This window comes from Amia ocellicauda, chromosome 2, assembly GCF_036373705.1.
Source record: "Amia ocellicauda isolate fAmiCal2 chromosome 2, fAmiCal2.hap1, whole genome shotgun sequence".
Lineage (NCBI taxonomy): Eukaryota > Metazoa > Chordata > Actinopteri > Amiiformes > Amiidae > Amia > Amia ocellicauda.
Window position 1 is genome coordinate 2,814,441 of NC_089851.1, and position 18,519 is coordinate 2,832,959.

An 18,519-nucleotide genomic window follows, 5' to 3' on the forward strand; every position below is an offset into this window, starting at 1 on the left:
ATTTCGCAACGGTGGAGAAGCAGGTCTTTGTAAAGCTCACCCACGCCTATGCGTCAGCCTCCCCCAGGTTGTCTGTCAGAGCAGAGTGAACCTGGGGGGTCGTGGAGACTGAAGGAAGTACCCAGGCTCATGACATTTACACATTTACTGACAAGGACCCCTCCTCGTAGCGATCAAGATCTGACAAGGAGGTGGGGGTGGGGTAGAAGCCTGCAGGCAATGTTTTAGGACCTGCAGCTCATCCGACACAACAGCACCTGTCTATCAAATGTCCCAGACTGCACTGCACACTTCCACTGCCTGAGCTGCACGTTAACTGCCAGGGAAAACTTCTGAAGGCTTCCTATCCTCCTTCAGCCCCAGGCTTATTACGTAATGATTTACCACTACGGGTGACACTTTGGGAAAGTAATTCCTCTTCATTAGGCCAGTGCTGTGACACTTTAATGACTGATAGCAGCCGTCCTGGCTGCTGCAAGCCGTCGTCACTCTGAGAGCATTCAATTACCGCGTCGTGAAGCCGCCCGCTCTTCCCTCGCTCCTGTCTGACCGGCTGACACTCCACTCGAGCCAATCGCTGCCCTTCTGAACGTCAGTGCTGAATCTGACAGCGCAAATACTACAGCAATAAAACAATCTACTCTGGGGACAGAACAGCCCTGGTGGAAGATTGAAATAACTATGAGGTGCAGCAGAAGGAAAAAAAGACACCTGATGGCTCACAGACTTGATTGCTCTAGTCTTCCTCCTAACGAGACCACGGGTCAGATCCAGCTCTAGCCACATGTGGATTGTATGTGCTTCAATATGTCCGCTCTACTCTATTGCTGTCTGCTTTATGAAACAACACAAAGAGCTGCATTCAGGGATATCACAATTACAACTAAATGTTTTCCCCTGTTATTATTACAGATTACTTTAAATGACCTTTTGTGCTTATCCTGTTATTCTTTTTTTGTTGTTTACTTGATTTCCCCCATAATTTAATTCAAAACAAGCCCATTCGCTACACGATGGTTTCAACTTTTATTTTATTCACTGACGTCAAAGTCTCCATTCTCCAAATCAATGACGTGTCAGTCAACAGTGTACACCCCCCTGTATAACACAGCAGGCTCTCCACAATCTCTTAAAAGATCTCATTGGTCAATCTAGTTGAATGAACGGTATTTAATCTGACTGAATGAATCACAGACTAGACATTTTAAACGTGAATATTTTCCACTGCATTTGTATGTTTAGACAATATTTGAGCTGACGGCTCCTCTGCGAATGCCCCCCCCCCCCATGGAGCTCCTGACCAGAGCCTTGCGTTCTTGCCTGTGAGAGGGAGCCACAGTGCAGGAGGCGGGGAGAGGAGAGCGTGAGTTCCCTCCTATCGCTGGGCCCCTCAGCCCTTTATTTACTTAGATAGCTGCTAACAAAACCTTCCGCAGGAATGTGAAACGCTGCGTTGTTTAATAAGGTGGGAAATGGACAACTACCACTATTCAGCGAGCAAGGGGTGTCAGGCAGGATCTTCCTCAGAAAGGGAGGGAAAGCAAACAGGATACCAGAGGACCAGTGAGGGAGACTGACAAAGGCCCTGCACAGAGCGCCAGAAGAATGGAGCATTATTGTCATTATTTACTCGCTGACAAGAAGTCGCAGCCTGCTTGCGAGTGATTACAAAGTCAAGTTCCTGAGGTGAATTATATTCTGCCACACGGCTCCCTGTGGAAGGGGGTGACCACAATGACACACAAATCAGCCTCAGTAAACACTTGTATATGTGCGTGTGCGTGTGTGTGTGCGTATTAAACTAACAAAGTCACGCCATGCCAAAGGAAAATTGAAAAGGAAAAGAACCCTGCTCTGCCCCTGACCAGCACGTGTGAATGCATCTACCTTCCAGCCCTTTCAAGGATGAGGCTTGATATCGGTCACGTTCACTTGTATTATAATGTCTCTCCCAGTGTGGCTGCACTCACATTCTTTGCCTCTGATATTGATTATTTGTAAGGCCCGTATTCACCTGGTGCAATATGCGGCTGTTCTCTTCTGCACTGAAACATGCTAAAAAAACAAACAAAATCTGTTTTGTTGAACAAAGTGACACAGCACAGCCAGCGAATACAGCAATCGTATCGGGATCAGCCAGACTGAACAACATCAATCAGACGGGGAAAGACTTTCTCTGAAGCAGTTGTGCTTCTGTGAACAACATGGTTAATGAGCCACAGAATCTCTGCACTTCAGTCCAAAACTGTATCTGACATGAGACTTACCGCTTACGAAATACAATGAGATTAATATACAGTTGACACCACCATGGCTGTCCAGAAACATAATTTCACATGAAACCCGGGGCCTGGGGAGGCCACTGCAATCCAGTTGATTAAACGGAGGGAAATATGTCTTATATGGCGACCCGTTTTGTCTCCCGCTCTCTCGGACGGGCCACACCGCTGCCTTAGTTACAATCAGACAGTCCAGGCCAGTAACAGGAGTCCACATGGAAATGTAAAGCACACAAAACCATGGGCTCCTTAACCATCAAAGGAAACGGGACTAGGGATGCTGTGCTCCAAGTCACAGACCCAGTACAGAGGAATGATGTCTTCAGGAGATACAGGACTTATCGTTCAGCTCCTCGGCCGGCTTGTCAGCATATTCCAGATATTCCAGTGAAAGGAGCCATTGTTGGTGCTCTATAGCTCACAGAGGGTTAAAGTGACTGCAGCCAGAGACGCAGGAATGTTTCAAAAGACAACCTAGAAGGCATTTCCTGTTTGCTGTATCCAGGGCAACTGGTTATTTTCATTTCCCGTTCCTGGAAACTCATATTGCCAGGGGCTGGGGCTGTTTGTAAGGGGGCTGTGTTAATGTGGTGTGTGTGGTGGTGGTTGGGGGTGTGGGGTGGGGGGAGTAATCTGAACACATAAACTATGCGAGAGATTCTGGTCAAAAAAATGAATTTTCCACTTTCCTTTAAAAAGGTCTGTTTAAAATACCTTCATTATAATTATTTCACAGGTTTGTTTGTGTTGTTGTGGGAGCAGGGCCCAGTTCTTCTACAGGGAGTTGTGTAGGAGTCAAAGTCAATCCTTACAGCCGTCCTTTGAGGCTCCTTCATCTTCTAACAACTTCCACAAAATCCCCCAATGGGTCTAGAAAGACGTGTCTCAGTCGCAAGTGTTGGGGGAAGCGACTCGGTCCGAGTGCAAGGACCCTCTACAGCCCAGAGCCCTGAGCGCTACTCCATACTGCTGCCACATGAATGAATATATGCCTATCCACCCCTACACCCACACAGCGAATACGAATTGTCTCACTGCAGGTTTCTCTCAGAGCTCATGCACTGTGCAGCGGCTGTGTATTTCATCAATACGCGGAGCTTGATTGGTGTTTCAAAGATGCAGAAAGATGCTCGTATCTCTGAGTGCAGCTCTGGCTCATCACGCTGTCCAAGCGCCTGTTGGGACCAAGTGGACACGTCCAGCACAGTCGGCACAGTGACACAAACACGGCAGACATTTTTCGACTTGCTGACTCGACCCAGCGACGGGGGCTGTTTGGCGTCTTAATCAGCTAATGCGCAGAGATGGGGAAACCCGGCAGAACCGTTGATGTACAGGCAGAACTAATTGCGTTCTTACAGAAACAAAACAAAAACTATATCACCATCTACATAATATAGTACTACTGTAATATAATACTCTATACTTCCAGCCTATCCACCAATGCAACAAAACATCCTGTTGAATAGTCAATGGTTTTGCACAAACCCCAGGAGGCTTTTCTGCATTATCCCCTCAAGAGGCACACTAGACACCCCTCCAGGGACCGAGACACAGCATCTGCCTTTTGCCCGTTAGCCCTCGACAATTGATCTGTCACCGCACGATACCGAGGCAGGTGGCGGCACTGCAAAGCGACACAGAGAGAGAGAGAGAGAGAGAGAGAGTGTAGGGAGGTAAAATCCGAGGCTGAACACAGAGAAACAGCAGGAAACAGGCTCTTCTTCTGCCCAGGAAATCGACATCTTTCACTTTTCTCATAAACCCCAACCATCCCCCTCATATATGGTCCTTCTGAGCTCATTGAGTCCAGCGATCCATTCCACGCGCTTTGATACCTTCAAACACTCCTCCAGCCGAGACCAAAGACGTCAAGCACTTAAACAGATACATTTTCCAGGAAGCTTTCAGGGCCGCGGTGAAAGTCTAAACCTATGAAGGCGTCAGGCATTGCGAAACCAGTGGCCTTTCTCTGGAAATCGCCCCAAGCAGACTAAATGCACAGTTGGGCCGCGGGGAGTGTGTCCTCTTCTCCCCAGAGCAGGGTGCAGTACTGATACACAGAATACTTCCTTCACATCCTGGTGCGTGAACCCGTGTGAACGGCAGCAGAAGGAGCTCAAGAAAAAGTGATACATTTGAAAACCTGTGACCTCAAACTAATCTTGATGCTAATTATTACTGCAAGTCATTCTCAGGAGAGAGGAGAAGACAGGATTCCAAAGCATTGTGCTCCCCTGCCATACCTGCACATGAATGTGTCCAGGCAGGATGTAAAAGCATTGCACAAGGAGAGGGTGATTTTGCTCTGAACTCAGATACCTTGTGTAAGTGTAGAAGATATGATGCTATTCTAATTTGTCACAGACACAACAAAACCATTTGGCGAAAATTCAAGTAAACGGTATAAGAATGCTTGTCAGAATTCGTTTGGGTCAAATGTAAATTATTATTACCACACAGAAGCAAAAATAACCCTTTTAGGTCTGCCGGTGAACTGTGGGCAGGAATTGACACCCGTGTTCAGATTTGTGGAGAGTTTTCTGCACTCGGATACAATGGCTTTGAAAAGCCTTCAATTGACTTTAGTGCAGAGTTCTCCCAGAAGAGATCCTTTGGACAAGATAAATACTGAAGAAGAAGTTTATCTTGATTGAGAAACATTTAAATTCGACCAAGAGGAAACAGCAAAGGGAGAATGAATGGCATGCAGAGAGAGAGGAAGAAGGAGAGGAAGAAGGAGAAGGCAGTGAATGAAGGAGCTGAGCGCAGTGAGGGAGCAGGTCTGTCCGCTCCCCCTGCCCGGGCCTCTCAAACAGAAGAGCGTCCGGTGCTGCGCTGCCGAGTGTGACTTTCACTGCGGGGGCGTTGAAGCTGCAGTCAGCGTCACACTCCCACTTCACTGCCATTTCTATTACACACACACACACACACACACACACACACACACACACACACACACACACACACACACACACACACACACTCACTCACTCACTCACTCACTCACTCACTCACTCACTCACTCACACACTCACACACTCACTCACTCACTCACTCACTCACACACTCACACACTCACACACTCACTGGCATTCCACAGACAGACAGGCCTTTAGGGACACACAGGTTTTCCTTTTAAAACGTAATCTTAACTCTCGTGGTCAAAGAGAGGACAGATTTCCTGTCTTTGTTAGACCTTCTGTTGGTCTCCACAGTTGGTGAAGGATCCACTACAACTCCAGCTAGCGAGAGCCTGGCCTCGTCCCTGAGCACCCCAAAATCACCCTAAAATCAGCACTTTATTTGGAAACGCTGAGACTCTGCACAGTTAACAGGTGTTTTGGCCAGATCAGTCATTTAGAGATCTGAAAACCCTGCAGTCCCTTCATAAACAAGTGGCCTCCTTTACTGAACAGTAACGCAAACGTTTTTTCTCGCCCGTCATTAGAAATTGGTGATATAAGGAGATGTATTTTACTCCCTGGAGTAGGGCTATCCACGGCCAGGGTTGAGTTTGAGCCCCCCTGTCGAAAAACTAGATAAAGGAGATGCCAAATCCACAGCAGCTGAAACTGAGACCCGAACAAGGAGACACTGGCTTCTACATGGCGCTGGCATATCCTTCAAAATGAAAGATATCATCCTAGAGATTTCTATCAGCAGTCGGACAAGTTTCCCAGTGTTCCCTGGGCTGTGCAGTGGGCAGGCTCGAAATCCAGGCCCCCAGAAGGTGCCAGTGAACTGCCGGTTACACTGTGGGATGTTTCCTGACTAACAAAGCGTGGACTTTTTCTTTTTTGTTGCCAGTTAATCCTGAGCACACCAAATAAGGAAATAATCTATTGTGAGCTTCTCCTTGCTAGGAATCCCAAATACAAAAGCAGCGGCTACCGAATTGAATGACCTAATACTTTGGATACTTACTGCACAAAGTTTCACCACAATGTGTTGCTCTTACACACACACACACACACACACACACATTTGAAAGAGGAAAGCATGCCCCTAATTCAGCAGGTGTTAAGTCTTTATTCACTAGGAAAGCAGAGACACATGATGCACAAATCATAGTATAATGTTCGTAAACCCCTTTTCTATTCTGGGTTGTAAACGCTGTGGCATAAAAACTCTGCTGATGAAAAAAAAGGCTTAATTCAGCACTTGATCAGCAAACATCACAGTCAGCAGTCACGGCCATAATCCACTCCCACCGGTCTGCAAAAAGACCTTTAGAAACACAATCTTGTGTGGCTGGCTTTCATTCTTGCTAAAAGACACCTGAAACTGTTTCATTGTCTTGCTCTTCAGCAGAATACCAAACCCAACACACACACACACACACACACACACACACACACACACTCACCCACAGCTTCCTACAAGCACTCCTAAGTTAACATCCTGAGAGATACGTGTCATTTCACCATTCAGTTGTGTTGTTTTCTCATTAGCAATGAGAACAGGTGTGATCTTAGCGTGGTGGTAAACGCTCAGTGAACACAGCCCAGAGACCAGGCGTCCTGCCAACCAGCATGGGGGCCGGCTACACAAAATCACCTGTTTAACACAGCATGTGCACGTACACCTGGGAAAAAGCACCCTGCGATGTCAGAACGAAAGGCACACAATACACAGACAACAGCAAAGAACAAATTCACCCCTGATGTGGACTGGGCGATTCAGGGGAGCATCTGCTAAAGTCTTTTACAGGTCGCCACCATGCGCTCCTTGTCAGAAATGTCTTGGGGGTTAAAAGATCACATTCCAGTTAAGGATTTTGGAAAGGAAAGTTTTTTGTCTGGCGATAGTGACTCCCCCGCTCTGCACTGCCCAGGAACATCTGGCAGGTGTGAGCTGTCCGTCGTGTTCACAGGTGGATGGGAGCAGGAGCCGGCAGAGCACGACTGTCACTCCAGATCGGGTGTCGGGTGCGGACGGGCAGAGAGCGCCAAGGCTGAGCTCCACACGCAGTCTGACTGAATACCAAACGCGGGTGATGTTTCACAGTGTCCCGACTGACCCTCCGTCCACGGCTACAGCAGCTTCTCCCCTCCGGCTTCAACGATCGAGTGCTTCTTCTTTTTTTCTGCCTTTGCTTTCGATGAACGGCACCACGGTGTGTTCTCACAGGGGGAGCCAGTGGCCGCGAGGGAGGCTCCGGCTCCGGCGGAGGTTGAACTGAGCCACGTGGATTTAACGCGCACCTTCCCGATCCTGAACGCCCCAATTGCCTAAAAGATTGCTTTCTATACTGGACATGTTTTTAACTTAAAGGAAAAACACTGGTCTTTTTAATCATTTCTTAAAAGAGTGCAACTGAATTTCAGCCACTTCTTCACGGGAACCACCTTTCCCTGGCCTCCTGCCCTCTCCTCTCCTCCGTCCTATTCCCACCTTTTCCTCTCCCTCCCTTGTTGATTCTCTGTCTTTCCATGTCTTTATTCCCCCTATTGTATCTTTCAGCATCATCCCCTCCAAGCTCCAACTTCCCTCTCTCTCTGTTCCCCCCTCGCTGGGGAGGCCGTGTCTGACTTGCCCAGCGGGACTCTTTCGCGGCTGTCTGGATCGTGGGTTATCGGCCCAGCTCTGACCCGGGAGGCGGGATAAAAGACACTGGAGTGGCGAAGGGGGGCGGACCGCGTCTCCGCTACTCACTCATGCCTGACACATCTGCTTCAGCTTCAACACTGCGGTTTAAAGAATAAGAAAAAGAGCTGCTATTTTCTGGAGTGTGAGGTGTGATGCTGGGTAAGGGAGGCCTCGAATATAAATACCACTTTTCTTTCTTGGACAGACAACAGAAGAGGCTCAGAAGGTCAGGGGTCATGAACACTTTGAGTTACGCTCAGAGGCTCCCGGTGCTGAACTGAGCCGGCGCGAGACTCAGGTCTCTGATGTGGCGGCTGTGATGAAACGTCGTTAGCCAGGGATTTATGGCCGGTGGGCAATGGCCAGCCATGCGTTGCGGCGGGTAAATGGGACACACCAGCCCGAGTTGATTCCTCTCATCTCTCCACTTCTGAGGCTGCGGTTACACTGGAGCCGTGTCTCGGTGTGTGATGCGCCAGTGCTGGCAACTCAGCAGCTCAGTGGATTAGCTGAACACCCCAGCTCTGTGAACTTGACCCTGTCGGCTCAAACCCCAGGCCAGGATCAGCCCAGGCGACGGGACTCCCAGCTGCTCTTGCACTTGTGCGGTCGTGAAACCATGCTGGGCAGGTCACGCGAGGGCAACAGGTGTCCTGTTTTACTCGTACGCTCACTCTCAGCCGGATTGGATAAGCCCAGACGTACAAAACACTCTTCAAGTGTCGCTGTATTGTATTTTACTTTCACACATAAATGTTGCTAGCGACTATTCGTTCTTTGCCCGCATTACAGAGCTGTGATCCTTTGATCAATCAACATTGCGGAGCCGTGGCTGAGATGGCATTCGTAACTGCACGTGGGGGGGGGCTGGCATGGGCTCCATTAGGGCCATTTTGAGCACCTGGTTAAATACTCTGACCCATGTAGTCTGTAGCGGTCTTTACTTTGCCCTCTCCCAAGTGCTTAAGCATCCAGCAACCACCAAACAAATTCAATCATGCAAAGGCGGGGTCTCATAGCTTTACCTACAGTAAATCCTGGACTTTATTTTTTCCCTCATGGAAAATTGTGGAAGCCATGTTTCTTTTTCAACAGTGACCTGACCTTGCACATTAAAACCGAAACAGAAACAACAGATCCCAGACATGTGATACACTGCAGTATAACTACGGCAAGAAACAGCGGAACTGTTTTTCAATACACACGAATAGTAAAAGCTGCTGTTTTATCGCAGACCACAGCTGGTGGTCTCATCAGGCGATTTTGAGTTTGCAAAAAGACGGCCAATGACAGAACATTGAAGGTACCTGGAAATACAATTAACCACATCGCAGATCAGAGTGAGACGAAAGCCTCCAAAAATAAAAAAACAGTATCTAGTTTACCCAGAGAATTGTACATTGATCAACGCATTGCAGAAGGGTTAGCGTATGAAAATGACACATTATTGTATGAAAAGTACACAGAAAGGGGCCCAAAAAGGGGACCTGGATACTTAAATGTAGTAATTGGGATTCTTCAAGACAAATCTGCCTGAAGTTCTTGGCTCAAAAGTCATTATGAATGAGACCAAAAGTGCTAGATGGGCCAAGAGTTATTTTTTCATTTGTAACTCTCATATTCTTCTGTGACAAGTCCAGCACAGTCACACGGTCACAGTCCATTTATTTTTAAGATGAGGAAATAATGATCACCAATGAAGCTAAAGAGCTAAATTTACTATAGCTAAAAAACTGTGATAACTCCAACTCCCCCCGAAGCAGTGCTTAATCTACTAAAAGCACAACTTTGCTTAACAGTGCTGAGGACATTGAGGGCTCTGTCTCTTTGCATTCTCAATCACTTGGACCTAAAAAAGTGAATGGCTCACCAACTGATTGGTTGATTAAATGATTGCCATCTTGGCGGAGTTCCATTTATTTTCACCTAAAAGTGTATACAGATTACACACATACTGTGGGGTATTACAAAGCTTCTCATTATTTATTCTACATGCACCATACACATAAAGCATACTTCCTTTCTTGAAGCTTCTTAAAAAAACACAGACTAGGGTAATAAAAAGAGTTGCTCCCTTTTCATAGACAATTCCAAGGCACTTGGGGACGTTGGGTGCTAATTAAGTGCTGTTACAATTCCAGTAATCATCCTGTTAGTATTTTATTTTTATTTTAATGTGTGCAGGGGGCATTTAAAATGTATATGAACACAATAGTAGAGAGTTTGGATCAATGCTGTCTGTTCAGGAACCCAGGCAGGTGGCAACCCTGTCACTCAACGATCTTCATTAATCAGCCAACAACTCTGTAACAGCTTACGGCGGGGCAATATAACGGCTCTTGTACCGCTAGGCTAACAGCACTAATCAAAGCCAATATGCTAGCCATTAAATCCCACAGTAATTATTGAGCTGGGAGCAGCAAAAGCCACAGTTGCACTAATGGAAGAGTCCTGACCCAGTTTTGCTCACATCCCTGGTTAAATATCATAAAGCGCTGGAGTGAGAGCCTGATAGGAGACTTGTGATGTTTATATAGCATCCAGGCGGCACCTAGCAGCTCTCCCTTTCACCTTACAGTCACATAAGCACTGTCACTGTTTATATTTAATCTAACCCATCCATCGGACATCCGATCCCTCACGCGGCCGCTGTCGAGCGGACTATCGATCACCTTCATCTCCTGCCGCAGAGGAGGCCAGCTCTCCGAACCGCCAGCTTCTCACAGCAGACACGACGTCTGGAGACACACACTTTCTTTAACATGAAGCTTTTACGAAGCCCCGAGCCATCTCTGTGCTCAAGAGCGAGCGCAGTGTCACCGGAGACAAGGAGGTGATCATGGCCCTTTCCTGACCAACACAGTATTCTTAGGATTTTGAAACAAACCATCAGGTGGCCTATAACTGTTGAGCTTTGCTCCACAGCAGGTATTCTGAACTGCTTAATTTACCTAATTATTGACATAAATCGCAAACAATACCCCTCCCCCTGGGCCTGAACCAGCGGACAGATGGAAACAGGGTTCTGCTGCCCTGGTCCCGCTAAAGCACCTGTTTATAAGGGTGTGGCAGATTGTTTTCATCTTCTTATCTATACAAGATCATCATGATTATTATTTATTTCTTACTCAGAAATCACTGGGAACAAACACCCTGTGACCCCTCACTGAACACAAGACCTGCGTGATTGATAGGAAACGCTGATAAAGAGGTAGAAAACTGGGTAGGGGCTCTCCTGGAGCACGGCTGGAGACCACCGGATTAAAAATACAGAGTCTAGGCACCGCAGGTCTAAAAAAAATAGCATCCCCCTCCCCCACTGATAGTCATTTGCACTGTAACTTCGAACACGCACCCACAAGCTGTGCACGACTGAGGATAGACTAAGCCTGGCGACAGACAAGTCATTGCTGAAGGGAACAGAAGACTTGTATATTGAGATGTTGGAGGCATTTTCATTTGTTTTGAGATTCACACACTGTACACTGTGGCCGACAACTAAGCAGTCCCTCTCAGCCCAGCAGCTGCGCGACCCGGGTCTGAAGGTGCACCTCTGGTTCAGTCCACCCTGCTCAGTGTGCAGAAGCCAGCGGGGAAGGAAAGAGCAGCCCTCTCCCCTCTCCATCTCCCCACACAGACACACATGTGAGCGCAGAGGAAGAGCGCTTTGTTCACCATGCTGTCCCCATTCTACTCATTGATTTATGTACCAGTCTGCGCAAGGCCAGAATAATTTATTCACCCATTAATCAATAACCCCCTCCCTCCACCTCTGGCTGCCAGGTTTCTTTGTGTCTTTTCTGCTGCGCATCACAGTAGCTCTAGCCGGGTGTAGGATAAAGAGACGCACTGTGCGTTTAGTGCATTTTTATGGAGGATAGAAATCCGACATCTTTATATTATACAATACATACATGCATAAGCTGCGGCTGTCATAAATAATTCACGATCCTGAAAGAAGTTGCGCAGTTGGGGGGGGGGGGGGGGGTCTGTGCGTATTACAGTCACAAAGCAACCTTATCCCAAATGCATGATTGTGTATTATGCACCCACTGTACGTAATATAACAGAGAAACAAAATGGCAAGATAGTAGCGCTACGCAGTCTCCTCAGGTGCAACTCTGTGTCTGCAGACGAGCCGCAGCCGGGGAGGGGGGTGTCTGCAATATTGCTACTCCTCAAGTGTCTGTTTCTCACCAGTCAAGGTTAACAAGCCCCCGGTGTCTCCTGCGCTCCACGGAGAGAGAGAGAGAGAGAGAGAGAGAGAGAGAGAGGAGGAGGAGGAGGGGTTGGTGGGGGTGCAGAAGGAAGGGTTTGGGGGTGGGGGGGTACTATTCAAAATGTGCACAGGAGGACAATTCGCTTAAATTGAATTGCATTTATTATTATTATTATTATTATTATTATTATTATTATACTGTGACGTAAAGAAAAGTCCCCTCAATTGATGCTCGGGGTCCCTCACTGTTATTCCTGACCTGTGTTATCAGTCTGATTATGGGGGGCTGGTCTGCGCGGCGTGGACCCCCAATGGTGGACGAAACACCATTTGCATTGCAGAGACCCAGACTGGGCACACATGAGCACGACTGGTTCACAGCGCTTATAATGGGATGGGAAAATCCTACCTTTCTTTCCATCGCTGCAGTGCAGATCTGCTGTCTCCAGGCTGTTGCAAAGATATAAATCTGTGTGTGTGTGTGGATATATCAAAATTAATAATCACACCGAGACGAGTCCCTGTCCGGCGCTCTAGTTGTGAACTTCCTTGCGGCTCCAGACTGCGCTTCTCCCGCACTCCCCCCGGGCTGTTTGCGGCCAGATGGACGGCTGGTGCCTGGAAGGGGCTGAGTCTCAGGGATGCAGCCGGCTCTGGCGAGGCTCGGTGCGGGGAGGCGGCGGCGCAGGCGCGGCCGGGATCCACACAGCGGCGGGTCCGGAGGGAGCGTCGCCAAATTACCCTCGGACACGGGCCTGCGAAACAGCAGCACAGAGAGAGGCGGGGGCGGAATAAGGTGGCGAGGATTATGACTATTGACACAGAAACTGTGTCCTGCGTCTCCTGTGTCTCCTGCGTCTCCTGCGTCTCATTTTGACAGAGCGGGAAGGTGGAGGAGAAATTAGGGAGTGTGTCAAAAGTATCCCGAGAAGAAAGTGGATAAAGAATAGTTCGCCAGAATATAATAAATAACTGTTTCTCAGACAGTGCAGGTTGATTTCCGACACAGAAAGCGTGTGTGGGGGGGAAGAGTTGTTTCATTGGTAACTAAAGGACATTTTTCATTACTAAATGATTTGATACAGCATGTCAAAACACAAGAAGGGACACCATAGTGCAGGGGCGGGCAACCCTGGTCCTGGAGTACCACATTCCTGCAGGTTTTGTAGGCATCTCTCAATCATCAATGACTAAATACATGGAACAAATGGTAATTGTGACCAAAAAAGTCAAGCAGTGGATCAATTAATTAATTAAGGGTTGTAGGGAAATGTTGGTGGCCCTCCAGGACCAGGGTCGCCTACCCCTAGTGCATTCCCCGGTCTCCTGACTCAGTCATCTCTACCAGCCTGAGGACCTGTCTGTCCCCCAGGGAGAGACTGGGAAGTATGGGGATGCTCACTCAAAAGAAATATTGTATTTCATCACTTTTACGGAGATTATATCAAGAAAGAGGCTGAACCGGTTGTTACATACTTTGACAGTCATTTAAAACATCCCAGCCTTTCCAACGAATAGCAATTCTATGGAAGTGCTTTCAGTGAAAGAACAAAACCAACAATACACAGATTACACAAAACAAACACACACAAAACCACGCACTATACCAGACTGCTTGCTTTTCTTTTTTTTCTAGCTGAATTAAAATAGAAATTGTCACCTTGTGCTTCTGGATAAGCCCTATACAGTGAGGGAAAAAAGTATTTGATCCCCTGCTGATTTTGTACGTTTGCCCAGTGACAAAGAAATGATCAGTCTATAATTTTAATGGTAAGTGTATTTTAACAGTGAGAGACAGAATAACAACAAAAAAATCCAGAGAAACGCATTTCAAAAAAGTTATAAATTGATTTGCATGTTAATGAGTGAAATAAGTATTTGACCCCTTTGACTTAGTACTTGGTGGCAAAACCCTCGTTGCCAATCACAGAGGTCAGACGTTTCTTGTAGTTGGCCACCAGGTTTGCACACATCTCAGGAGGGATTTTGTCCCACTCCTCTTTGCAGATCCTCTCCAAGTCATTAAGGTTTCGAGGCTGACGTTTGGCAACTCGAACCTTCAGCTCCCTCCACAGATTTTCTGTGGGATTAAGGTCTGGAGACTGGCTAGGCCACTCCAGGACCTTAATGTGCTTCTTCTTGAGCCACTCCTTTGTTGCCTTGGCTGTGTGTTTTGGGTCATTGTCATGCTGGATTACCCATCCACGACCCATTTTCAATGCCCTGGCTGAGGGAAGGAGGTTCTCACCCAAGATTTGACGGTACATGGCCCTGTCCATCGTCCCTTTGATGCGGTGCAGTTGTCCTGTCCCCTTAGCAGAAAAACACCCCCAAAGCATAATGTTTCCACCTCCATGTTTGACGGTGGGGATGGTGTTCTTGGGGTCATTCCTCCTCCTCCAAACACGGCAAGTTGAGTTGATGCCAAAGAGCTCGATTTTGGTCTCATCTGACCACAACACTTTCACCCAGTTCTCCTCTGAATCATTCAGATGTTCATTGGCAAACTTCAGACGGGCCTGTACATGTGCTTTCTTGAGCAGGGGGACCTTGCGGGCGCTGCAGGATTTCAGTTCTTCACGGCGTAGTGTGTTACCAATTGTTTTCTTGGCGACTATGGTCCCAGCTGCCTTGAGATCATTAACAAGATCCTCCCGTGTAGTTCTGGGCTGATTCCTCACTGTTCTCATGATCATTGAAACTCCACGAGGTGAGATCTTGCATGGAGCCCCAGACCGAGGGAGACTGACAGTTATTTTGTGTTTCTTCCATTTGCGAATAATTGCACCAACTGTTGTCACCTTCTCACCAAGCTGCTTGGCGATGGTCTTTTAGCCCATTCCAGTCTTGTGTAGGTCTACAATCTTGTCCCTGACAACCTTGGACAGCTCTTTGGTCTTGGCCATGGTGGAGAGTTTGGAATCTGATTGATTGATTGCTTCTGTGGACAGGTGTCTTTTATACAGGTAACGAGCTGAGATTAGGAGCTCTCCCTTTAAGAGAGTGCCCCTAATCTCAGCTCGTTACCTGTATAAAAGACACCTGGGAGCCAGAAATCTTGCTGATTGATAGGGGATCAAATACTTATTTCCCTCATTAACATGCAAATCAATTTATAACTTTTTTGAAATGCGTCTTTGTGGATTTTGTTGTTGTTATTCTGTCTCTCACTGTTAAAATACACCTACCATTAAAATTATAGACTGATCATTTCTTTGTCAGTGGGGAAACATACAAAATCAGCAGGGGATCAAATACTTTTTTCCCTCACTGTACATCTGTGATACTCCCTCTGAACACTAATGTAATGTAAGTCAGTACCTGAGTCAAGATTAAAAATATTTTTCTTATGATTGGTCATACATTTTGGTCTGAAAGGGCTACCAACTGAAGTCTGGAACAAAACCCAGAAGCCCTGATAGCCTGGCTGTTGTGTGCCATGAACCTGAGCACCGACCTACCACAGGGTAAACCCCCCCACCCCCCCAGTCCTGGATAAACAGGGTCCTGGTGTTTTTATTGTCAGCTACCAGTCTGCCAAGGTTAGAAACCTGTGTGTGGCCAGCTGTAAATGAGCAGAACCCACAGCTCCATATATACTCCATAAAACATTTTACTAACACCAAGTTTAATTACAAAAAAGATTGTATTGACTCTTGAATTTGGATCTGCATGCTTTTCCTTTTTATTCCAGTCGAGCTCTTGTTGAATTAATTGCCACCTTAATTGAGCTCATCATTTTCTTAATTGTCCTTATTTTGGAGAATTCTAGTGTATTTTAAATGATTTTGTATTGAACTTCAGATCCCCAGCTGTTTAAACACATTATGAAGCTTTGAGTAGGCAAAGTATTGATTGTATTGATTGTTTCTGAATCAGGAACAAAGCACTTTATAACAGTCTACATCGCATTGGTCTCCTTCCAGGAGGGGCCACAGTGTCCTCCAGCTTTCATTCCAGCTGGAGCTCGGCCACGTACTTCATTAACCTGGTTACTTCATTAAGGCCTTTGAGATTTGATAGCCTAAATTATTTTGATATTTTTACAGATATATTAAAGTCAACCAGTTAATCAAGTAATCAGAGTAATTATGTAAAGAGGAAATCAGAAAACAATGACCCCAATATTGTGCCTTAGCTGTCTGAATATACCTAGCATGGACCTGGTGAGACTGTGAGAAAACAGCAATAGGCTGTACACTTGGCAAAACAACGGGTCCGGTAACAAATGTGAAACAGCAAATTGGGGACAATATGTAAGTGGCAAGTGTATCGTTCCACCTGCGGGCCTGTGGTGATGCTCGTTTTCTTTTGTAACAGAGACCCCTGCTGGCCAGAAAGCTGCCTTACACGTTCAACCACACCTAGAGATGTGAGAGTTACTGCTTCAGTACAGAGAGTCGTCCTGGTAGGGAGTGTTCAGTGTGGCTGGAGCTACATGCCTTTGGGTATACATTAGAATGGGTAAAGTGTAGTATTGCACATCTTAGATTCTAACAGCTGCTGGAGCTCCTCGTCCAGATCCAGACGTGCGGACACGGGGGACTTGTCAGTGCAGCGGGCAGGCACTTTGTCCAAATCGCAAAGTTAAAGCAAAGTTCACTAGAGTGAGTGATCACCTTGCTTCTGTACAATACATTTCCTAGGAATGCATTAGATTAAATCTTAAAGAAAAAAGCCCTGGGCACATGTTAAAACCTTTACATATTTTACATTTACATTTTGTAAAATGTATTATTTTGAATCGCTATGTTTTAGTTAAATTTAATTTGTAATGTTTGATGCCTTCTCCTTAACTGTATTTTTGCACTTTGTGTTGCACTTATGTTGTAAGTCGCCCTGGATAAGGGCGTCTGCCAAGAAATAAAGAAAAATAATAATTTACCTTACTTCCATTTCTTCTCTTGGGTGTTATCACTCAAGATCTTTTATTTCTACTTCAAGACACTGCAAGCTGAAACTGATCAAGGAAGTGAAACACACAGGAATGCTTGCATCACACCTATGGGAAACCCACTTTACAGCCCCTAAACTCTTCCCACAGTGGTTAGGCCATTATTGCATTTCTGATCTTGTAAACTCGTGTGCCATCCTTGCATTTCAACACTGGGAAGGAGGGTCTGTATACATAATTATAATAGTGCAGGTGACTAGCTGGGAGAATCAGACATTTTCACCAGGAGGGTTTTATTTTACATCTGTTCTCGCAAAGCTTCCCCCCCCCCCAAATAAATAAATCCTTAATTTGTATCATATCTAAAGGGGGCAGTATGGAAATGGCTGGCTGGGGGTGTCTGTATCATTTCTGTCATTCAAACACAGATTGCTAGCGGTCAGAATTTTAAAAGTTCATTTTGAAATCCTTTGTCTTTTACTTCATGCTTTCAGTCAGAGCAGAGACCGCCTCCTCTCTCCTGAAAACCATATTTCTTTTTCTAAAATGCTTGAGTTTTCAATGTCTCTCATTAATCTGGTGCGGTGGCTCCACTTCTGGCCCTGGTTTAACCTGCCCATCTCATGCTTGTTTGATTTCAACCTTGTCAGTTGATTTCAGCTCTCGGACAGGTGGAGGCTGGACAGGTAAGTAGGTGCATGCTTAGGGACATGTATAAAATAAATACGTGGGTAATGAGCATGGAAAAGCATGGAAGACATACCGCTGTGCCCTTACAAAGCACTCTGATTAATATATAGGAAAACTGGCATAGCTGTGTTGACAATTCCAAAGAAGTTGAAGTGGAAGGTAGTCATCATGAATTTTGTGGTATGTGAATGTTGGGTAATAAGATGCAGATTCCTGACGGCATCCAACATAATTGCACCAACTGTTGTCACCTTCTCACCAAGCTGCTTGCCGATGGTCTTGTAGCCCATTGCAGCCTTGTGTAGGTCTACAATCTTGTCCCTGACATCCTTGGACAGCTCTTTGGTCTTGGCCATGGTGGAGAGTTTGGAATCTGATTGATTGCTTCTGTGGACAGGTGTCTTTTATACAGGTAACGAGCTGAGATTAGGAGAGTCCCTTTAAGAGAGTGCTCCTAATCTCAGCTCGTTACCTGTATAAAAGACACCTGTCAGTGGGCAAACGTACAAAATCAGCAGGGGATCAAATACTTTTTTCCCTCACTGTACATCTGTGATACTCCCTCTGAACACTAATGTAATGTAAGTCAGTACCTGAGTCAAGATTGAAATATTTTTCTTATGATTGGTCATACATTTTGGTCTGAAAGGGCTACCAACTGAAGTCTGGAACAAAACCCAGAAGCCCTGATAGCCTGGCTGTTGTGTGCCATGAACCTGAGCACCGACCTACCACAAGGGTAAACCCCCCCGCCCCCCCAGTCCTGGATAAACAGGGTCCTGGTGTTTTTATTGTCAGCTACCAGTCTGCCAAGGTTAGAAACCTGTGTGTGGCCAGCTGTAAAT

The 18,519-nt window shown here is 46.5% G+C and overlaps 1 protein-coding gene across 1 annotated transcript in view; it reads right to left on the reverse strand.

The window, feature by feature from the left end:
• LOC136762380 (SWI/SNF-related matrix-associated actin-dependent regulator of chromatin subfamily D member 3) overlaps positions 1–12,747 on the reverse strand; it is a 69,588-nt gene extending 56,841 nt beyond the window's left edge. Inside the window, exon 1 of the mRNA XM_066716235.1 lies at positions 12,500–12,747. Coding sequence (XP_066572332.1) covers positions 12,500–12,511 — 12 coding nt within the window. The 5' untranslated portion in view covers positions 12,512–12,747. The remainder of the gene's footprint in view (positions 1–12,499) is intronic.
• Between the last annotated feature and the right edge of the window lie 5,772 nt (positions 12,748–18,519).